This window comes from Strix uralensis, unplaced genomic scaffold, assembly GCF_047716275.1.
Source record: "Strix uralensis isolate ZFMK-TIS-50842 unplaced genomic scaffold, bStrUra1 scaffold_475, whole genome shotgun sequence".
Taxonomy (NCBI): domain Eukaryota; kingdom Metazoa; phylum Chordata; class Aves; order Strigiformes; family Strigidae; genus Strix; species Strix uralensis.
The window spans coordinates 1533-18280 of NW_027437069.1; the positions used below are offsets into that span (position 1 = coordinate 1533).

Sequence of the window (16748 nt, forward strand, 5' to 3'; positions counted from 1 at the left end):
AGAGCATCATTTGGAAAGCCCAAAGTCTGACGTTGAAGGTCCAAAGCCTCAATTTTAGAAGGCAGACCCTTATTTCTAGGGTCCCAACTTGTCTTTTATTACCCAGAGCCTTTTTGTAGAGCCCAGACTTTCATTTTTAGCGTCTAAACCCTCACTTCTTGGGCAGAGCGCAGCCATTTAGGGTCCAAAGCTGCACTGACAGCGTCGGAAGCCTCCCTTTTCCTTTCCTAAGTGTTAGCTCTGGCTTCCAAAGCCTCATTTTGGTGGTGCAAAGGCTCAACTGTTGTCTGCAGCATGTCCTGTGAAGGAGTTTGCGTGTGCCCCCGTGGGAGGTGCGTTCTACGAGCGCACGCGTCGCTGGGTGCACGCTGTGAGCTTGCAGGTGGGCGCAGGGGTGGGTGCACGCGGGGTGCGTGCGTGCGGGGCGTGTGGGTGTGTGCATTCCGCGTGCGTGTGTGCTGCAGCGTGTGCACGCGCTGCCTGTGCGCGTGTGTTGCGTGTGCGCGCGCACGCTCGGGGGGTGTGTGTGTGTGAACACTGCGCGTTGCGCTCTGTGTTGCAGACGTGCGTCTCCCGGGAGTGTGTGCGTGCGCACGTGCCCCAGAGCTGTCTGCGTGTGGCATGGATTTTTCCTATCCTCTTTCTGGCCCCGCTGTGTCAGTCTTCTCCGTGCCGTGGTGGCTCTGAGCACCCTCCTCTCGGACCAGGCTCGGGTTCAGCCCTTTGGAGTGACTCTTTGCCTTTGTGGCCGACGTGGCTGCCTGCGGCCTCATTTTGCAGGTGGCAGGCATGGAAGTCCTTGCCTTGCACAGGAGACTGAATTGGACTGCAGCGTGGTTAGCTGTGAAAATTGGAAGCTTTATTTGAAGAAGTAAGTCATGTTGAGCGTTTGTGTGCGCTCAGAGGAGCGTGGGCAGGACGGAGCAGGCCTTTGACACTGAGGCTGCCTTTGGGTGCGCAGGCAGTGAGTGCCCCAGCAGGAGATGGCCGTGGTACACTGCAGCCTGCGCTGGATCCCATTCCTCCTGCTGCTCAAGCCTTCTTCCCCTTTAGGATCTGCAGGAGCTCCTGCAGCCGGCTAAAGAATTGCAGCAGCTTCTGGAGTGGAAAGGGGCAGGAGCTAAACCAGCCCGACTGTGCTGGTGTTGGGCTGGGCCTCTGCAAGGGGGTTGAGGTGGTGATAAAAGGACTCCATGGCCGTGATGTTGGAGCAGCCCTTGCTGTTGAGTAGAGTCCCATCTGTACCAGGATCCAGTCGTAGAAGTGCTGAGTGGAGGTGTAGATTCCGGGCCGTTTGGCTCTGGCACAGCCTCTCCCCCAGCTGGTCACCCCAACAAGCCAGAAGTAGTCAGCAGTCTTGTCTTTGCAGACGAGAGGACCACCGCTGTCACCCTGCAGCAGAGGAACGAGGGTCAAGGTGGTGTCGGGTGGCCGCTGGCAGCAGTAGGGCCGGCTCCTTCTCTCTGCCAGCACCTGCCAGAGCTGTATGCGCTGCACGGAGAGGCTCTGCTCGGGTGCTGGGGCCTCCGGGACCTTGTCTGGGAGAGGGTCGTGGGCCCGTGGGGTAGGACTGGCGCTCATCTCTGCACAGCGATGCTGGGTGTGTGGAAGAGGGATGTTCCAGGACTGGGAGCTGGACCTCGCAGCTGCCAGGAGCGCTGGATGGGCTTTCTGGGCAGAGTCGTGGGCCTCTGGGACAAGTGGGGCCCTGGGCAAGGACATGCAGCTGGGGAAGGGGAGCCCCAGCAGCGGTGGGGCCCCAGGGGTGGGAGGGCGACTTGGTGGGCAAAGCCCACGCCGGGGTGCGTTTGGGCGGCTGTGCCGGGGCTGCGTGTGCCGCTGGGCGCTGCCTTGTCGCAGGCTCCTACCTGGCAGGTGTCGATGCCGCCCTGCGGATAGCCAGCGCACAGGTTGTAGGGGTGGACGGCCCCTCGGTACCACCGGCTGCTGTTGCAGAGGTTGGGGTCGATGAGGTGGACCTTGGCCTCCTGCAGGACATCCGTGGTTCCTGCGGCTGCAAGGACAGAAAGGAATTAACACGCGGCAGCTCGTTGCCAGGTCTCCTGCCCTGTGTGGGTGAACCCCTTTGCTGGGGCTTGGCTTTGCATGGTGAGAGACATTGTACTGGTGTTGGCCTTCTGTCTCGCCTTGGGCCCTGGGCCAGGCCCATGTCTCCGTGGGCATACGTCCCCACAGCCAGACTGTGGCTCTCGCCTCTGCTGTCAGGAAGCCCAGCCCGCCTCCCCCCGTGTGCCGAGCTCACGCTCGGGACGCGAGCGCTCTTTGTGAACTCACATCTCGCCGTCGTGGCCCCCCAGCCACTGATGTAGCAGTTTGTCAGCTCTGACACTCTCAGCGAGGCGTCGGGCACGCAGGCAAGCTGTACATAGTAGCCGCACTGCACAGGCTGGTCCAACTGCAGCAGCGCAATGTCGTTCCTCTTGGTGATGTTGCTGTAGCGCGGGTGAACCAGCAGCCGCTTAATACTGCGTACTTGGGTCTCCGGGCCCGGCTGAGTCAAGTGGTTGGCCCCAACCACCACGCGCCACATGGCGATGTGCCTGGAAGGCAGATGGGGAGAGGGCTCAGAGGGAGCCGAGCCACGTGCTGCAGCAGTCCAGCAGTTCCCTGCCCTTTGCTTCAGACGGGGGAGAGGAAAGCAGTGCTACGGAGGGTGCGACTGCCCTAGCACGCCTTGGGCTCAAGGCGTGTCGAGCTGGAGGCTGCTAGGAAGCCGTGGCAAGAGCCCAGCCCTCTCCCAAGCAGTCTCTCAGCCAGGCTCTGCAGTGCCCAGGCACTTGGTGTACCACAAAGAAAGGGGACGGGCGTAGCACGTGGTGCTGCGGATGGGGCACCTGCGAGTGCTGGGGGGATATCCCCGTGCCTGACCCTCCTTACCTGGCCTCGAGGAAGCAGTGGGCTGCTGTGAGGACCCACTGTGGGCTGACGAGGGACCCTCCGCACACATGCCCCGTGCCTGCTTCCCAGGGATCCTGGATGCTGACGATCCAGGGCCAGGCCCCTGGCTGGGCACCTGTGCCACCCACAACGCGTGACGTGCCGTAGTAAGCGCCGTAGTAAGCATCCATGGGCCGGAGCCCGCAGGTCCTGTAACCAGAAACTCATCACCGTCCTGCTCGATGGCTCGCTGCTGTTGCGGCTGAAGGTCAGCCGTCTGCCCTCCCCACGAGGCGCTGAATGGACAGCGAGGCCAGGGGACCCCGTGGGGCGGGCGGGCGTCCGCCCCCGTTTCTGCTTTAGCCCCGCAGGCAAGTTGTGCAAAGTTGTTCAAATCTATGAAAACAAGTGTGGATTACTCGCTTTGTAGTATGTTAAAAATTATAGATTACACACAACATTCAGTATCCCTTCAGGTAACTGGTGCCCTCAACAGCTTTATCATAGTTTATAGACTATCGCCAACCATTTTTAATAAGGCCTTTCTAGAGGATTCTGAAAGCCAGGTTTCTTTCGACAGCCAGGAACAATTCAACCAGTCCCTGCTAAACAATGAGCAAGTTAGGCTTCAGGTATTTTAAATATCTTTATTTTTTTTTTATGAACTACCACACATTCTTCTCCACCAAGTGCTCTGCCTATTCATCTGAAGCAGTCTCTGTGGCAAACTGGAACAGTGCACACACCCTGATCCAAGAAACATGAAATACAGGTCTATCTAAACACACAACTCCTTGAAACATCTAAATTTAAGCCCACTCGCCACCTCCTCAGATCTCAAGTACACAGGAGATCAGTTTATGCACCTTGTACAGAAACTGGAGCTAATGTGCATTCTATACCAATTTCAGTAACACTTTCTTTTTAAAGATGTGTAAATATGCTCACCATTTAAGCTCCATATACATCTTGTATCCAGGCTTCTCAGATGCCAGTCATCTCTGAGACCAAGATTATCAGAAACAGCTTGCACAGACAGTCTTGTAAACACCAGATCGATCTTAAAGAGGAAAAAAAGCGTCAGCTGCACTGTTTGGAAACAGCACACTAGTCGGGGACAGTTAGTCAAGTCTAAAAAAAGAGTGGTTAACATCTGTATTTAGAACTATGTGACTACAGATACATCTCCCAAGAGATTTATTTGCCAAAAAACTCAAGAAAATTGCTAGAAGTTCCATATTTTATTTACAAAACCTTCATTATATCCCCCCCTCTTTTTAAGCTACAGAAAGGAAGGGGTTTTTAGGTTGAAAAAGATTCCTCTAAACTTAGAATTTCCATTAAAAGGGAACTTAAAATTAATCATAGAATTAAGACGTAAGTTCAACCACCTCAGCTGTACTTCAGCGAAGGAGAGAGCATTTTCTCTATGCAGTAAGCCCTCTTGACCCTGAAGCATCTGGTTTATAGCACAGTCTGAGGCAAGAAAGTTATTCTGTGAATGTCTGCACCAGACAAAGCCCACAAGAAGGTCACGAAATAAGTGTCTTCATGCGAGTGACACCAAGCAATAACTTGCTTAGGTACTACAGCACGCAGGTCTCCATTCACTGTATAAGAGGCAGTCAAGATACAAGGATTCCTGCAGCTGACAAACCCAGGCAGGAGTCACATGAGTACTTCTACTTGTCATTTTCCAGATTGCTTGTCTCATGACCACTTCATTTTTGATTTGCAACAAAGCATTTAGTCTGCTGATGTGATTCACACAGTGAACTACACCATACCCATCCCTCTGTAGAAAGCCAGCTTGTCAGAGCTGGGAGGAGTTAGCAAGGACACTGCCTCTACTCCCACTCTGCACAGTCCTTGTGAGGTAAGTGCTGTTCAAGCACACTACCCTGCTCTACAGCACAGGTTTAGAAAGAGGCGGCCCTGACGTTCCCAGGCCTGCCAGGCTTCCTGGGGGCTTATTTTCCTATCAGCTCCCATTTTACTGCAGCGTCTTCTCCTGGGATAGGCTGTGGTCAGGCCGTTTAATTACAGTTTCCCAAGTACACTCTAAGGTACCAATAACCTTGTAAAATAGCATGGTCACAGGTCCCTGGAGAAGTTATCCTATTCCAAAGGAAGAAAAAAATATTTCTCACTTAAAGAAAAAAAGCAAAACGCTTACCTCAACGCCATCAAACTCAAACTTGACAACTGGTACATAACCATCTTCAACTGCCTGTAAAGGAGCGGATGACTCTGTAAGAAAATATTTTTTGTTACTTTCATGTTCTTCCTAAACTGTGATAAACTACAGAATTTACACTGCTGAACTACTTAGTATACAGACTGAGTTGCTTCCGAACCAAAAAAATTGTTAGTAAGCTGCAAGCAGTATGGCACTAATACGGTACTAATACTGGCTTTAAAAAGTTACTTAGCCAAGAGATTGAGAGGCTGATCCTGTGTTGTAATGAACCAACAGTGCACAATGAGCCATCAGTGTCAGTGCTTGTAAGGTACTTACCTTGGCAGTGAGGAAGAAAAGGAAGAGATTTCTGTAGCTCTCCTTCTACTGGTTAACATCCAGAGAAATCTAAAAAGTTCTGTCCACATCGGACAGTGCGCACTAGCCTTCCTTTTTTGATTTTCTGCAATGCCTGAGGGGCTGTCGGATACCTTATGGGACAGTTTTCAGTGTTGTAGACCCCTTGTCAGAACTGTGCACAGCCCACTGAGAGTCTGTTCTCAGGTGACAGTCATTCCAGCAAAGGCTCATTCGCTGTGCACATGAAGTCTTTCAAAATGTCTGCATGAGGAAGACCAGGCTAAGAGAAACACTTCTCAGGAGCTCAGTTTCACACACAAGGTGTGCAATACATCACCCGAGGGTGATTTTACAAAGCAGTTTTATACGTTCACAGCGCAGCCCCTATTAACTCTATGTAAAGCTGACAGCGTGCGTCCCTTCCGCAACGTCTCAGGCTGAGTGGGCAGAGAGGAACATGACCAGGGGAGAATGAACTAGAGGTTCTAAAGTACATCCAGAGGGACAGCACGGCAAAGGCGCTGACAGAGCCTTTCCACATCACCTTCAACTGCCTTAGTTTCCAGGCTGCCCCTTCCTTTCCTGCATGCCATTACCTTATTTCCAAGCCCCTCACTAGACCTAAGATTAAAGCAAGGCTCCTAGGGACAACCTTGCTTTCTGATACAGCTGACTCATTCTCAAACCACGGGCAGGGGAGAAGTGTACCACAAAGATTCAGATGTGATGTACAGTCACTGGGAAAGGAACCAAAAGCTTGACTTCTCATGCTGCAGGAAACAGTATTTTAGAAGGTGCTCAGAAACAATTGCTTTTTAAATTTTGGCTTGTAAGACATCCACTACCAATATGAGTCTTACCATGAATATTCTTTTTGTAGAAGTTGCACAATTAGCAAGGAGAGAGCTCAATCGCTCTTAGGGTTTTTTATTTTCTCCTGACGTTTTGGTTTTTCAAAGAATGACTGAAAAGATCTTTCTACATGTCTAGGAGCAACAGAAACAGCATCTCTGTCAGCACCTGCAAAGAGACTCCATTTCTTCTGTTATTGTTGGAAGTCACTTTCAAACATCAGAACTATCACCAGACAATGAAAGTTCCACCTTTAGTGTGTACTCCCAGCCAGTAAGATCCAAATGTAAATATTTTGCCACCAACATCTGCTACTGCTGAAGGGGGAAGATTCTGTGGGTAGAAGAGTTTACTTTAGAAGATACACATTGATCTATGTGCAAGTTCAGGCAGCAGAGTTTTTTAGAAAGACTACAACACCCTCCATAAACAATGTCTTCTCACTCCCTACTGAGTCGTTAGTCTAATAGACTGCTACAGTTTTTCTGAAGTGAGTGCTTGCAACTCAAAAAAAAAAAAAAGTAACTTAGCAGTCCTTTCATTAATTTACAGAAATTAAGACCCATTATTAGTCTTCCCCACAGCAGACACATGTAAATTAACACAATCTAAGAGCTATACAAAGGGCAAGTCTAGTGTAACCATTTCAAACTAGATTGGGTGCTGTAGGCTGTTTGGGGCACCATTAGTGCCATTGACCATCTAACTCACCTTTGTTAACTGCTGCAAGTCAACTGATAGAGCCACTTCACCCATTTATTCAGTGCCCCAAAGACTTCAAGATCTTGGTCTGAAGTATCTTTTATACCTTATTTCAATGGCAGTTACTACAGCTCTACTCAAGAAGAAAAGTTAAAGGTTGAACTTCAACATAAATCCTAGTAGTATGGCCTCTGAAAGAAATAAAAAGGCTTCAGCTGTTTTGATTAGAACATAGAAAAAAGCGTTCCCTTGCTCTCACCAAGTTCTGAAATCCATTCGTTGACTAAGTGATTCAGATTACCAAGAACAACCAGCCTGTAAAGAAAACTCATAAGTTTGCCCTAAAAACCCAAGAGGTTAACAAATTTGACAGTCTTCTTATACCTGTGATTCAGTTCTTCCCCGTCTTTCAATATCCCAGATTTGATATTTCAATATGCCAGATATCCCCCTTCAGTTTACAGGTTTCCAAATCAATGTCTGTTCTTTTACCCAGCATTAATATAAATGAGAAAAAAATTGTCCTGCTTATGATTTTTAGATAACTTGATCTAACTTATAAGTCACAACTACTTTTTCAAAAATATCTGTGGATGTAAGAAAAGATCTAAGTTGCTGCCATCTTAATACAACTTATTTGCATTGCTCTGGACAGTTAGAACTGGTCACCAGGAAATGAAAAGGTTTGAAATCCACCAAGGGTGACACTACATACAGCAGAAGTTTTGGACACATTTCAGTTTCGTATCAGTTTTCATTTAAGGATATTCCCATCAGCTTCCTGCTAACATTGAATAAGACCATTTAACACTGGCTTCTTCTAGTTAAATGTATTTGCTGTGCTTCCGATTCTGGAAGGGCATTGTAGCTGATTGTAGAGGAAGGACATATAACCAAGCGGTCTGTTAAAGAGTTGATGCAGTAAATTCAGCATCGCCTTGTTTTTGTTTATGGAAGAGTATGAATGAAAATATCAACCAATCTGCAGCTAATTTTGCTAGGAGAGCCTCATGCACTTAACACAGTGTTCAATTTTTAGAGTTCAGAGGCTTAGCTCTACATACATCTGTTCGGTCTAAACCCAAGAGACGTCTCTCAGCATATAAAGCGGCACAAGTTAAGCTCCGTATGCAGAGGGTGCTCAAACCTGGCTTAGCTAGCTCACTGCCCAGTTAGGCTGGGCGGGACACCAGGCACCTGGGTTTGGAGCCCCTGGAACTCCAGTTACAGCAAGGCATAATTTGTGCCTCCAACCCTCCGTTTGCCCTCCATGTTTAGACTTATTTGCCATCAGAAGCAGCACAGGACTGACAGGACAGGACAACATTAAATTAAAGGCAGCATTCACATTTTCTTTACACCACAGAACCCTTGCTTTAGAAAGGCAAAAATGGAGAAGAAACCCTACTTTACATTACCAGCTGAAACCAGGAGAGAAAAGAGCGGGACAGGAGGGAAGCACTGTACTTAACGGATCAAGGGTCTCTACAGAAACACCAGTAGCAAAAGGGGGAGAGACACATTAAAAGGTCTGTACAACTCATCACGCTGGTCAGAGTCCACATGCAGACCCTAAGGCTAAAGGGATTAACGATGCCATTATTCAAACTGGCTCTTTTTCTACTTCACAGACAGACAGCCTCAAATATTACATGGGTTAGTCACAGTATCATAGAATGGTTTGGGCTGGAATGGACCTTAAAGACCATCCAGTCCCATCTCCCTGCCATGGGCAGGGACACCTTCCACTAGCCCAGGTTGCCCAAAGCCCTGTCCAGCCTGGCCTTGAAGGGTCCACAGCTTCTCTGGGCAACTTGTGCCAGGGCCTCACCACCCTCACAGGGAAGCATTTCTTCCTTACATCAAACCCAAATCTGCCCTCTTTTCAGTTTAAACCATTACCCCTCATCCTATCACTACACCCCCTTATAAAGAGTCACTCACAGGAGCCCCTCCCCTGCTACACACAGACCCAATACAGCTGTGAAGGGTTTTAAAATCCATACAAGCTGTTGATTCTTGGTTTGTTGATCAAAGATCTGCTGGCATAAGAAACATTCCAAAGCAATCTCCTGCTTCAGCTTAGATGAAGAATTATGCTTCAACCATACAAATGAACTAAGGGGAAGTGCAATATAACCCATTTTCTGTGCAAACCTTAGCAAAGCCCAACTCTGACCCCATCTGCACATTTTTACAGTGGAACCATCCTGACTCTTCCACCCAAAGCAAATGACTACAGAAATTAATGCAGCAGGATGCAGAAACGCTGGGATTGACCCAGGCATCATGAAAACAAGGAGCTTGGAACAGAATTCACCGAGGAGACAGGAACTGCTAGACGGCAGCTAGACTGCTACTGAAAAAGCATTATTCAAGACAAAATGTGCAGAAGCCCAAAGGTCAAGGTCAACAACGAGTACGAACTAGCACTGCACACTCAGTAACCAGCTCTTCCCTGAACGACTCCAGGGCAGTGACAAACAAGCACAGAATCAAATGCAGCCTGACCTACAAACTAAAGATTGCTCATCAGTGTCGCCCCACGGGCAGAGCAGTTACTCGGAAAGAATACTTGTGTGTTACCCCTTGATTTACTGCCGCAGGTTCAAGATACACCGGCTGGAAGGGGAAAGGGAAAGGAGATGAACTTCACTTTGCTTAGACAGCCCCAGCAAAACCGGCCCAGCAGTTCAGCTACTTTTAGAAGTCTTTTCAGCATCCATTTCCAATTGTCAACCCTCACTTCTCAGGAAAAAAACTGGGGTATTGAGTGAGCTTGCAAAATTATCCCCCGCACAGTAACCTGATCAGGAACACTCAGAGAAAGCCACATTAAGGTGGATACGTACCCTCATGCCAGCATAAAGCCTCAGCCGGCGGCAGCCCGCAGCCAGCCAGGCCGCTGTGAGGGTGCCGGGACACCCCAGCGCGGAGCCGAGCCCAGCCCAGAGCCGCCCCCAGAACCGCCCCAAAACCAGGGGCTGCGACCCCCGGGGCTGAGCCCCAGAGCCTCCAGCCGCGCCCGCTCCCTGCCTGCCCCTGGCAGAGGCCGGGCAGTTCTTCTGGAGAGGAGCTTTCCCCGGCGGGAGGCAGGTTCCCCCCAGGGCCCCGCCAGGCCCCTCACGGGGCTGCGCGGGAAAAACCCCTCGGGCAGACGCGCCGCCGCCGCCCCCCCGCCCCTCTCCTTCAGGGCGCGGACCCGCCGCTGCCGGCGGCGGCTGTTGGCGGCGGATCCACCCCGCCCTCAGCGGGACTGACGGGCCGCGCTCGCCGGACCGGCGGGGCCGGGGCCGGTCACGGGAACGGGCTGAGGCGCGCCCGTGCCGGGCGGGTGTTCCCGTGGCCCGAGCCGGAGGGTGCCCGCGCTGCTCCCCGCCTCGCAGGAGGGAGGGCGCGGGCAGGTGAGGCGGGGGGAGCCCGGCGCTGAGGGAGCCCTTACAGCGGGGCCGGGCCGGGCCGAGCTGCTCGCGGGCGGGGCCCGCCAAAGGCGGCCCCCCCAGCAGCCCTGTCCCTGCTCCAGCCGGTGGACGTTCCCGGGGACAGGCCGCCCTCCGCTCCGAGAGGGGAGAGAGGAGAAGAGCCCATCACCCTCCTGTCCGCTCGTTCTCACCTCGGTGGTGCCGAGGAGCCGGACAAGTGTCGCTTGACTGATGGCTGGACGAGATGATCTTCAAGGTCTGTTCCAACCCGGATGGTTCTGTGACTTCGGCTGGTACCGGGAGCCCTTCGCGCACGCGGTTAACGGCGGCAGATGGTTTCGAGCACTCCCCACAGCTCGGTGCCATGTGGCGTTTTGGGCCGACAGAGTCCATCACCAGCCGGATCCTAAAGCTGCCAAAATACCCTGAGGCTGCTCTGCTCCGCGGCGTTTAGATGACAGTGCCCCGCTAACATCCCAGCCTGCAGAGAAGTTTAAGGTAAAACCATAATGCTTTTGTAAAGTCGAATACATCTTTGGAAAAAAGCTTGCTTCCCAACTGCCTTGATGTCTTGTCGTATCAGAGCCTTTCTCTGAGATTAGCACGTACATCACTTCTGTACTTTTCTGGGTCGTCTGTCTGTAGGGCCTTTGTTGAAGGAGAATAGATTTTTCTCTTGCAAGATACTTTGAAGAAACCCAAACTGAACTTTTCTCCTGAAGTTTCATCAAACAGAACAAAAGCAGCGTTTGCTGTTCAGACACAAAGGTACTTTTAGCAGGACAGACTTATCTACCCTAATCAAATACCTTCATGCTATGGAAATTTAAAAATGACTTGATTTATTTGTTGAATATTTGTGTGACAGTACTTGTGCTAACATTCCAAAGTCTTTGAAAATCAGATGCTTCTGTAAGAAGTTGTGGTGGTAAAGCCAAAAAAGAAAAAAAAAAGTTTTCAAGCAAATTTCTTGAGAGTTTTTTTAAACCTCTGGTCATGCCCTTTTTATTTGCAGAAGGTCATCGTGGCTTTTAACACTTTATGATCCTCACAACACTGCTGTGATCCTAGAATCAGGACAACTGTTGTTTGTATGCTGCTTCCTGTGCTTTTCTCTCAAGTTGATACCATCTATTTGGTGTGAGGAAAACACTGGCCTTTATTTTTTCCAAGTTGAGATGGCTAATTAGCCAAATGAGTTTCTGCTGCGTGCTTTGGTATTGCAAGGCTAGGTGTATTTGCCTACAGATGGGATGGAAGGTTTTTAATGGAGAGGTGATACCTGTCTTTAAATCACCTACAACTTCTGGGAGAAAATTAACAGGTCTTCAAGCACAGAAGTTTCTCCTCAGGTGCAATTCTAATGTTAAATGGAAATGGAGACTAATCAAGCTTATCTTGATTGTTTCAATCAGGTAAACTACTGAAGAGAAGAGGCAGTGGGTGCCTGAGAAACAAGGGCTGTTAGTGATGGTTGAAGGGAGGTGGTCAGGTCGTGATTCTTACAGTGACTAGAGCTCAAATAGCGGGGGAAAAAAAAAAGTTCTGAAATGCGATGAGAGCACTAATTCAATAGTGTTTCTGCTCTTTTGCTTGAGTTTATGAACTCTAGTTTCCAGTGTTCTCTTTCTTTATTTGAGAGTGTTTCCTGAAAGACAGAACTGAGGAGACAGATTGGGTTGGCTACTCTGTGAGTAATATATTTTCCTAGAAAACAAGGTTCTTCCGTTTTTTGCCAGCTATTTACGTAACATTCTTTCTAAGATGTGGCTGTTGCATTTCATCTACATCGCTTCCACCATGTAGCAGTGATTAAAACCTGTTATGTTTCAGAATGTGTAGAATTTGGGAAGAGTTTGTTTCAAGGTAATGCTTTCTTCTGCTGTGTGTATTCTATTAACTTTAAAACAGTTCTGTGTAGTGCTTGGGTTATAGAAATGCCCAAAACCCAATTAAATGTTGTTAGTTGGGGCTCTCTTTTTGGTGTGCATATGTGTTATCCAGGTAGCATATTGAAAAAGTGAAATCTGTGTTCTTAGAATCATATAGGATGGGGGGTGTGTGTTTTGGGTTTGTTTGCTTAGTTTTGGAAGTTGCTGGTACGTTCTAAAGGAATAAATATTCTCTGTAATGTAAATGAGGTGATACCTGAATACTTTTAGTCTGTTAGAGGGTATCACTGATTTTATGGAGATGGGCTTTATAAATACATGGGCTGTGTGTTTTCATACATGCATCTTGTATTTTAATCTTGTCTGCACAGTTAATGGTAGGGTGATGTGTTTTAGAAAACACTTCTGGGAGAGCATGTGTTTGATAAACTTCTAAAATCCAACAGTCTAAATGCTGATTGCTGGCTGAAAGAAGTTGTCTTATGTACTCGCTATGGACTTTGCTGTCGTCGTTTCTTCCCCCTTTTCAGCTGCTGCCCCTGTGTTCCTCAGGGGATATTTGCTTGGAAATGCCTGTCCCTTTTCAGCAGAAGGTGGCAATCTTGTCCTGTTTTCCCCCCCTTCCAAACTTTGCTTGTCTGTTCCAAGTGGGTAACGAGCTTTCTGCTCAGTGCACAATTCCTGTAAATTGTTTAGGTTACTCTTTTCAATTTAAGTCTTTGCTGTGTCAATTTTGACTCGATAAGTCAGTTCAAGTGTGTGATCATGTGGCTCTGTGATCAGAAATATTGACCCAAGGGAAGAAGAAAGAACATGTTGTGAGGAGAGAAGAGGATGAGATGGTTTCTTTCAATATCCCCAAGGTAAATCCTGTACCTTACACAGATCAGATCCTTCTCGCTTACTTAAACTGTATTTTCATAGAGTAGTTCTGTGGCAATTAAACCGGTCTAACCCAGGCTGAGGTGATTTTTCTGCTTTTGCTCAGAGTCTGTGCTGAATTGGTGTTGAGCTAGATCTGTTTCCTGACTGTTGGAGTATGTGCAGGCTCCTGAAAGCTGCTGGTGGTGCAGGGGAGAAGCAGAGCCACAGACACAGCTGTGGAAGTGGAGAGGTGGGATGACAGACAGCAGTCTGGATTTAGATTGGTTTACAGTGTACCCAAAAACTTGCATCCTTTTCCAGTATATCAGTTGATTTAAGAAAGCTTATAATCTCTCTCTACGGTTTCTCTGCTTGTATTCTCCTCCTGCAATTCTGTGCATTGTGAAATGTGTACAGCTAGGTGTGTGTGTGTGCCTGTCATAGTTGTACACAGGCACACCTGTAACCGCGTAGATGAATGCGAATTCTAGTGAAGTACTTAGAGTTTCTGTGTTGGTGAGATAGCTTGGAGGTTTTCTGATGGGGAGAATACGACTATTAGCTTTATTGGATCAGCTCTTATCCATAGAGGGATGCACATTAATCTTACCACAGTCCAGTATTTTCATGATGCCTGTGTCACAGACTGAACTCTGTGTTTTAGGGGTATGGGGAAGATTACATGCTCAGATCTGGGCTTTAACACCTGTCCCATCTACCAGCTGACCTTCTGGCACTGTTGGCTGTCTGTGTTTGTTTGGAGATAGTTCTTTTACTAAGTGGGGTGTCTCTGAGGGGCTGATACTTATGAGGGAGTGTGTTGCTGGAGTCATACAACAATGCTAACAATAAGCAATGTGCTGATGTGAATGGAAAAAGTGTGATATTTTAGTCTGTCGTTTTCTTACCTTGTAGCTTTTTCTCAGATGAATTGTGTTGGAAGCCATTAAAAAGAAAAACTTTGTCCAGAAGGACATTTATTGTATTTTATTTGACAGAGTGCTTCATGACTCTTGTTAGAGTGTTAGACTATTAAAATGTAATGATTAAAGGAGAGTGAAACTTTAAACAGATTTTTGAAGGCAGTTTTGAGGAACTTTTTGTATATGGATGAAAAGTTATGTACCAACTACTGTACCTGAACCTTTCTGCATCAACATACAAAATCTGACTGAAACTGTGAAACTGCTACAGAGAAAATATTGGTGTGATATTCAAATATTATCCCCAGAACAGAGAAAAACTTATCAAAATAATTTTCTTCAGACTTTGGATTTTTCTTACAAATGTGGAGGATCTTATCTGTGTAATGTACCATATTTCACTAGAGAGAGATTTTTGTCAGCAATAACTTGTATATATGCATGTAGGCCCTGAAGAATATCAGCTAAAAATAACATGGAATTCAATACTGGAAAGCTGAATTTTGTAGTAAATGTTCTCAAGATTTGCTGATATATCGCATTATGTGGGCAGGTATATGGTGAGAGATAACAGTGAACAGTAGAAGGTGGGGCTGCTGAAGACAGATTTCAGATGGATGGATTTAAACAAATGGTGGTTGAAGGTGGATATTTTTTTTTTTAGTTGTTTGCTTGTGGCTTGCTTTTTTTCCCTTTATCTTTGCATGTCATCAATTTACTTAAGGGACATAATTCTATCGAATGTTGGTATTGGTGACCTAACAAGCTACTCAGAAATGTGAATGCATAAACCATTCATATTAAGTTGGTGCAGACTGTTGCTGCTGAAACACTGGGCTTGCCTTGGTGGCTGTGACTCTGGGACTGTGGTGTTGGTCTGTGTCTTTCTCGGCTGGCTTGCTGCTGATGGCTCTCAGCTCCTCGTGCTGCCAGTTGTAGTGGGCTCCTGGCTTCCCTGCAGTCACCTGGTAGGATTTCAACTGGCCACTGTATGCTGAGCCAGCAAAACAGTACCTCTGCTCTGCTGCTGTCCCAGGGAAGTCTTGAAAGCTTGTGCCCCTTAATGGGCAATGAGTCACAGCTCATCACTGGGACACCACCACCGAAACACTAGACATAAACTTGCACTGGCTTGTAGGGCAGGTGCAGTATCATCAGGAGGTGGACAGGTTTCAGTTCAAATTGAAGCTAAGGTTAATTCTGGTGTTACCAGCTTCTAAAACAGGTTAGTTAATGGGCACTAACTGTAGACTTGCTGAAGCAGCACTAATCTGGCTGCTCTCAATGAAGTGTGTGTCTCTGATCAGTTCATTCTCTCTCAGCAGGCTGAAAAATAGCCCCAGGATATGAGTGCTTAGTCTACAATCATGTTGATTTTGCTTTAGGTTTGTCTTTAGCTGTTGGAGATTAATGAATCAAAATGGTGTTTGAATTTACAGCCAGTTCTCATCACTTGGCAGTGTTATTTCTAGCTGTTCTCTGCTTGGCTTAGCTGAGCCCATCAGCTAAAGGACTCTGCTACTCTGCCATGGGGGAGTGGGGTACAGTGTCTAGGAACTAGTGAGATGATAGCAGAGGGTGTTGAGGCCTGTTTTGCTTTTCCAGCTGTGTAAGCACTATGCTGTGTATTTGTCGCATCCATGTCCAAATCCACCACTGGCTTTTCTTCTTTACTTGTTTTTGTCCATATCCCAATCTTCTCTGACCTCAGAAGAGGAGCCTCCTTTGATTCCACCAGCAGCCATCAGACATAGCACCAGTATGTTGGGGATATTCACTGATGTGGAAGTGCAGACAGGGCCCGAGATGCTTGATAGCTGAGCGCAAGCAAAGGGTCTGCTTAGCAAGGTCTGTGTGTGCTGGTGCTTGGATAAGCAGCTGGCGTATGGATCACAGGTTTCTTCAATTTCTTGGGGTTTCACTTGAAGGGGAAAACTAAGGTGGTGAGTTTGAGTGTCCCTCTGAAGTGTCTGCATCTCCTATAGGCAGCCTAGATCTTTTGGTTCTGTAAAGATTTGATTTGAACTCTGGTCCCTCCAGGGGTATTCCACATGTAAAATTCTTGGCCACTGCAGTTTACCATTAAGGTGTTTCCTTTTGGGGGAGAAAGTTGAGTGGAAAGTGCACTTGTTCTGGAGAAACAATCTTAAATTAGAAGAGCAGTGATTTCTGCTAGCGAACACCTGAAGAAGGAAAAAGCCTTTTGTGGTAGGTGTTGGGTCAGAAATAGTTGCTAGGAAGGTACTGCCCAAATTCAATGGGATATGCCTCCTGTAGTTTTTCTGTTTGTTTTTCTGTTCTGTTTTTGTGTTTTGTTTTGTTTTTTTTTTAAATTTACAATACTACCTTCATTTTATAGGTAATATTTATTTTATAGGAAGTGCTGAAGAGGTGTGACTTGTTAATGTTTAGAAAGGGTTTTCTCTGACCTGAATGGAAGTTTCTACAGATGAATGTGTTGTTTCTTTATGAATAGCTTTGAATAGAGAGAAGAAACACTTATTTTTCTATTGATAAAGGAAGAGAATTAACCTGTTTAATCTTTGTGTTGTTCTTTAGTTTTATTTTGGGTGGGGACCCAACTCCTTGGACAGCTGATGTTGTGTAGCACTGGTATTTGTTCTAGTTCCATTATGGCTCGAACATGGCTGTGAGA

At 47.5% G+C, this 16748-nt stretch overlaps 1 protein-coding gene across 1 annotated transcript; it reads right to left on the reverse strand.

Annotated features, from left to right (window-relative positions):
* Nucleotides 1-3846: 3846 nt before the first annotated feature.
* Nucleotides 3847-10784, reverse strand: LOC141938984 (poly(A) polymerase gamma-like; the record flags this gene model as incomplete). Its single annotated transcript, XM_074858022.1, has 3 exons — nt 10605-10784; nt 5075-5148; nt 3847-3958 (listed from the first exon to the last, which is right to left on the reverse strand). Coding segments are annotated over exons 1-3 (361 nt in total), but the record flags the coding sequence as incomplete, so codon positions are not given.
* Between the last annotated feature and the right edge of the window lie 5964 nt (nt 10785-16748).